General features: G+C 33.3%; 1 protein-coding gene across 1 annotated transcript; it reads right to left on the bottom strand.

Moving 5' to 3' along the window:
* Positions 1–898: 898 nt before the first annotated feature.
* Positions 899–4,419, bottom strand: LOC117117479. The gene has a single exon (XM_033261782.1). The coding sequence runs from the start codon at positions 3,978–3,980 to the stop codon at positions 1,902–1,904; it is 2,079 nt and encodes a 692-aa protein (XP_033117673.1). The 5' UTR covers positions 3,981–4,419; the 3' UTR covers positions 899–1,901.
* Positions 4,420–7,210: the final 2,791 nt, after the last annotated feature.

The following is a 7,210-nucleotide window of genomic DNA, read 5'->3' on the forward strand; positions in this document are numbered from 1 at the left end:
GATGAAAATGCTCCACATCTGCTTTGTTATAACTGGAGACTGGCGAATAATGCTTTTTAATTGCCTGATGCACTACCAATTTTAAATAACACAATACTGTGATCCGAATTTCCGAGGCCGGCTTCAATTTTAACGTTAAAAACTCTATCAGGACGAGAAGTCAGAATTAGGTCTAGGTCTAAAAGACGGTGCACTTTAACATGTGTCAGCTCTACAGCGGAAACACAAGGAGGGCAGCGGATGGACCGGGTGCGCGGACCGGGTACCAAAGACTAGCAACAATCACAATTATCATAATTAAGTAAAACGAAGGCACACTGCATGCAAAAAGTTGAAATAGTTATAATGCTAAGTCAATTGAAGATAATTATCTTTCAATTATAATATTACAATCACATATGTTTTTAACGATAAAAACTTAAAACAGCAAATTATTCAAAAGTAGGCCTACACAATCGAGATTCTGGACGGCAGTTCTATTCCGAAGTCACAAGGAAAACAACAGATGTTGAAATAGTTATAATGCTGGATTGAAAATGATTATCTTACAATTATAATATTACAATCACATGCTTTAATGATAAAAAGTTAAAACAGCAAATTATTCAAAAGTAGGCCTACACAATCGAGATTCTGGACGACGGTTCTATTTAGAAGTCACAAGGAAAACAACAGAATATTAAGATAAACAATAAAAAGAATTGTTAAAACCGATCCTGATGGATGTAAACACTAAGGATAGCCCACGAAAGTTTAGAAGAAGACTTATTTCCAGTTGGGTTCTTCTGGTGGTGATTGGGCAGTACACCGGGAGACAATTCCCTACTCTTTACGAAGAGTGTACTGCGTTCTTTAACGTGCACATAGGCCATCAATGCACACGTGACCAACGGCTTAAACGTCTCATCCGAAAGACTTATAACTTGTATTTCAGCCCTCCAGCTGAAATACAAGGAGAGACAGCGATGGGAATTGAACCGGGGACCTAGAGATCGCCACGGTTCAGCGCACACACAGTGGCTCTTGGCAGGTGACACATTAGAAATACAAGGGCTTTCCCCATCAATCAGGCACCAGCCCACTATCCTTGTATAGACATAGTTTAGTTCGAAGTCAACATAGTCATCCTCTATCTTATCAGGGTGAATGTCGTTAAAACTTTTCAGGGTATAATGTACCTGTCCCTGTCCCATTTAAATATACAGTGTTAAAGTACTAGGTAGTATTGTAGGTTAATTAATTAATTAATTAACATTAACCGGCCGAATTAATATCATTTAATATCATTTCACTACATTGCTGATCCACCAAGGTGAAGAAATGTCATGTTAATTTGCTAAAGCATTGAAAGCATGAGGGATGACATGCTTCTCTAACCTCATAAGCATACTAAAATCATGAGGATTTTCAATGTGAACGGTTTCATATTCCATAATGATTAATTCTACTTTAGTTGACCATGGAATGAAATGTTTTTTATTTATTGAGGCTTGGATTTTCCAAGAAAATGACAGTTTTAACAAGTTCAAATCTTTGTCTTTATGAGCTTAATGATAAGCAAAATCTTCCAATGCCAAATGAATGATTAATTATTCTTTACAACATTACCATCTCTCGTTGAATGTTATTTTTGAAAAGAAAATTAAAATTAAGGTGTCAAATAAGTTGGTTTGGTGTCCAAGTTCCAAGTGCATAGATCAGGTATGATGTGTGATATATGAATTGTGTCAAACAGTGGTAGTAATACACCCACACTTTGCGAGCAAGTTGTGACTACCTTTAATTAGAGCATTATGTTTTTGCCCGTTTCTTTACGTCATGGTGAATTATCAGTATTGAGAAGCATAATCATTGTGTTTGTTGTATGGGTTATGATCTTGTTTCTAAATTTAATACTAATTTCAGGCATATTGTATGTTTTCCCCATTATAGGCTATTCTTCGCATTACCCCAAGAAGGCCTACAAGACTTTCAATGATTGCTATAAACATGTTGGTGCTCACATGATGATAAAAAGGATCTATAATATTATCCATACTTTCCTTCATCTTTTTCACAGCATTCAATGCATTCTCTGTGTCTCCCTCAATAAGTAATACTCTGGCTTTAATGTAAAGTATAAGTATGATTGGATGACAAAACTGCATTTCTTTACTTGAACTTTTGGCACAGTAAAGCAACATTTCATCAACATCCCAGGCAGAATATAGGCTTGTTGATGACTTTAACATTGTTATTTCCACACTAGCAAGCCTACAGTTCTTTTTTCTAAGAAAACAATCCAAGAGAATAGAGTCGCACATCTGCTTCAATTCTTTGTAGTTCCGCATTATATAATGGTATTTTACCACAAGGACTTTACCACCTATGCCATCATCACTGTAGTTGTCAGGGAAATTCATTTTAGCTCCTACAACGGTGTAGTACTGAAGAGGAGTATTCTGAAAGACAGCTAGAGCTATGTCATACATACACGGTTTACTGTTTCTTAAGCATACCAATAAATGTGTACAAGTATTGCCTAAGTATCTATACAAACTTGTTTTGAACATTTCACCATATCCCTTTGGCACTATCTCTTTAATATTTTCAATTATTGGCAGTATGATTTTCGCTGGAATACTGAAATTCTTCAAAGGATCCTCTAGCATGTGTTTCACAAATAATTCAATTAAAGAAAGATCGTTATATACAGCCAATCGCGCCATTTCTAATTGATTTTGTGAAGGAATCATTGATCGCAAAACAAAACACATGCCTTCAATGGTCACTGTTGCCTGTGAGTGGTTTAGGAGTGTGGTCTCTAGAGTTGAGTATTCATCTCCATCGTCTCTAGTGACATTCAGTTCATCACACATGAAGTTTAATGATGAACGCCCATCAAATGTCGTATCACTATCGACACTGAGTAAAACCTTTCTCCAAAGATTTTTCTTAATTGCTGTCAGTGTTTCTTTTACATTGTCACAATGTTCCATTGAGAGATGACCAATCAAATTGTGTTGTGGAATAAAATAATAAGGCAGATGTTTGTGTTGATAGCAGTCAATGAGCCAATCTAGAACTTTCCTTATTAAATCCATGACACTGTAATCTGTATGTGGAAATCTTTCGCACATCCACAAGCAAGCGGTCTTTATGAAATACGAGCAGAATGGTGTTGGTTTATCAGAATCACTGTAAAATATGTACTTTTTCTTGATTGATTTCAGGGCATACATGCACTTAGCATATGGTTCATACATTTCAGTAAGAAGTTCTCTCTCAGCTACGGAGAGTGACAATCTCCATTCTGTATCATATGACTCGCTACCTGGGTATCCAACAGCAACTACATGACATTCTAGACCTTTGACCTTGTCTAACAACTTTTGATATGGCCAGTTGTTCAGCCTCTTTCTGGTAAAAAAATTACTAATGAATGGAGGCCATGACTGACATTTCAAGCACTGTACTACATCCATCATATGGCTTGAACCTAGCTTAGTTTCTATTGAGGGGCCATGTCTCATCTGAGATTTATAGTTTTTCGCATTAAGCATAGGGTTATTTGAATAAGTGACTTTTATAAAATCACTGGTTTTCAAATATCCATCTTCATTAACGATGGTTTTGAAATCCTCATGCAGACAGTCTTTGTCAACTGCTTTAAGCCTCAAATACACAGGACGATCTGGATCTTGCTCCGCCATTACAAATGACCCTCTTTCGTTTTCTTGGGATTTCCACAGCACTAATGGATAATATGTCTTACATATCATCGTGTCTGCATCACCATTGGCGTTAGGAGGAAAGCATTCTTGCATACTTCCAGTAGAGTACAGCTGGTATGACCACTTTTGCAATCTTGATGCTTGTTTAAACATTTCATTAGTAATTCTACATTGAGAAATACTAGCCAACCTACTAGTCGTTTGTAATCTGATGGTTAGATTGGCAACTTCATCCATCGCTCGACGTATCTTATCGTGGCCTGTCATGGCTGAATTTTACTTGCTTTCATTAGGTTACCAAGCAGGATGCAGTACCCAACTAATAGGCACCTCGGTATACTGTGCTGATGCAATATTCAACAGACCAAAATGGTTTTAGAGAACAGTAGTTCCATATTATCTTCTTAACCAATCAGCCATTGCCGTAGCATACAAATAACAGTTGTGTACCCATGATTATAAAATGTTTGTGGTTTGGTTACACATTATGCTGAGACAACAATGCAGAACAGCATTAGTCCAGTAAAATATCACCTTAACCATTGCATAGACTTAGTAGTCAACAATATTCTCACCATAGGTTCTATATATCATGTAAACATCATATATCGATGTTGCGTCGCATGGAAGTTGGGATTTACGGAGAAAATCAAGTTTTTAAAGGCAGATTTTGCCTACCTACCGTCGTGAATTGTTTACATCGAGAATGGCGTCACGGGGCAAATTATATGATACGACGCTGCTGCCGTTGACCTTCGTTTTAAAAAGAAATGTATAAATGTACAAATATGGTAATTAGTATCTGTATTACAATATATTATTATGTATCACATATACAAAAAGTTGTTTTGATAATAAGAAACTCAAAAAAATATAAGAAACAAAGGAAGTTGTGATTTTTTACATGTCGTTTGAAGTGACCCGCCATACAATTTGATGACGCCCTCAATTCAAGCATTGCGTTATTTAGATACTATAATATAATGTACATTTTACGGTAGGAATCAAATGATTTGTACACTGGAGGATATATTTACTAGTTTGTTCTATATTCTATAGGTTTATTTACCGAAAAAATAATTAAAATGTAAATGTTATAAATTTTAATTATAAATATACCGTTACCGATATTAGAAAAAGCTTGATTGATGATGAATAATAGACGATTATAAGTGTAAACAATATTACAGAAGTAATTAAATGATAATAAATAATAGGCCAATTAACACCATATAATGAACAGATTTTTCTTTCTCCCGAAACCTGAAGACAATAACGGATGGTGCATTGGTGACAGTGGTTTGCTGGAGCCTTTGTGGTGTGAAGGAGATATTCTTCCAGCAGAAGTGATCGATGCCATTGCCGAAAACGACTCCTTTGACTCGGATAAGAGCAGTGACGAATCAGATAACGATAGTGATAGTGAACAGGACGATTAATTACATAGAAAACGACAACTACTAGAGTAATGATTTTTGTTTGTATTTATAAAATATAATTAACAATTAAATATGTTGACATCGGGAGCATAATTCAGATAACGATAGTAATAGTAAACAGACGATTATCTAGAATTTAACACAGTTAACTTCGTAAGTTCATGAGGGTTATAATGAGAGCAGGCCTAAAAAATATTATAACAACTTTGAAAAATTTAAAAGAAAATCTGTTCATTATATGGTGTTAATTGGCCTATTATTTATTATCATTTAATTACTGTAATATTGTTTACACTTATAATCGTAGACCTATTATTCATCATCAATCAAGCTTTTTCTAATATCGGTAACGGAAAATTTATAATTAAAATTATAAAATTTACATTTTAATTATTTTTTTCGGTAAATAGACCTATAGAATATAGAACAAACTAGTAAATATATCCTCCAGTGTACAAAATCATTTGATTCCTACCGTACAATGTACATTTTATTATAGTATCTAAATAATGCAATGCTTGGATGGAGGGCGTCATCAAATTGTATGGCGGGTCACTTCAAACGACATGTAAAAAATCACAACTTTTTTTGTTTCTTATATTTTTTTGAGTTTTTTTTATTATCAAAACAACTTTTTGTATATGTGATACATAATAATATATTATAATACAGATAATAATTTTTTTTTGTCTTTTGTGGGAGTAACCCACTTTTATTGTCTTTTTTTCATTTATTTTCAATATTTGTTTTCCTCCTTTTATATACATACTTTATACAATACCTTTAACAAACAGCATTAGGTCTTATTACCTCCTTTCTTTACTCACATATTACTATATCTTATCTTTCTTTAAACATAATTATTTATAAAGACTGCAAATTAAATACACATACATTTAAACATCCCCCAAAAATTATTACATATACATTTTAAGTGTTACAGTTCTTACTTTAAAAAACCTTCCATATTTTTTGTATCTCTTTCCACTTTTCTTTAGCCTTTTGTTCATTATTATACATGTCGCATTTAATTCTAAGCAATGCATTGTATTTAAAAGAACTATATAATGAGGTACGCCTTGATTTATTTAACTCTGACAAAATCTTTTCTTTGTAAATAGTAAAAGCGGCCGAAGTGTAAATAAAGTCGATTAATACATTCTGTGTTCCAATTACAAGACGTTTGAACGACAGGCTATGTATGTACCCAACAGCTCTTAATATATTTCGTACTCTTCTCCAAAAAGGTTTAATACTTATACAACTAAAGAGCATGTGTTTCTCATCCTCAATCTGATTACATTTATTACATTTGTCTGATTCTTTTACTTTCCATATAGATAAGTTTTTATTAGTTGGTAATATTCTATGTAAAAGTTTATAGTTAAACTGCGCTAATTTTTTATCTTTCATTTTACAAACTTTATGTAACCAGCATGATTTCCAATCAATATAATTATCAAAGAAATAAGCTTCCCATTTTTTTTGTCCAATGGGTGGAATGAAAGCCTCATTTACAAAACATTAATATACAGTTTTTGTTTTAATGCCGTCATATTTTCGGTTAATGTTGACAATATCATAATTGCAATTCTTTGTGACCTTTATGATATGTTTCCATTGATCTGGTATAGCTTTTAATATACATAAATATTCACTTAGCCAATTTGATTTACACCGTAATTTCACCAATAATTCCCCTGAAGATATAAACTTCTGATCACATACAATGTCTTTAATGAAAATTATACCGTCATTAATCCAGTGTTTGTAGAATAACGATTTATTTCCCAGCTGAATTAAGTAATTACCAAACAGTTGTTCGTTGATAATTTCCTCAAACGTATTAATTTCTTTTTTATTGATCCTATTATATTTTATACATTCCTGTATGATATGATTGTAAAAGATAGGAATATCATATGTATTATATATATTTATGTTAGATACTAGCCAGTAGTCAAGTCGGCGATAGATGTTGTTAATTTTTTTGCGCCAGGTAAATTGTAATTTATATATATTTTTCACTCGCCAACAATCTATTAGTTTTAGGTTTTT

This window comes from Anneissia japonica, unplaced genomic scaffold, assembly GCF_011630105.1.
Source record: "Anneissia japonica isolate Jap-2015-1 unplaced genomic scaffold, ASM1163010v1 scaffold288035_len209932_cov175, whole genome shotgun sequence".
Classification (NCBI taxonomy): domain Eukaryota; kingdom Metazoa; phylum Echinodermata; class Crinoidea; order Comatulida; family Comatulidae; genus Anneissia; species Anneissia japonica.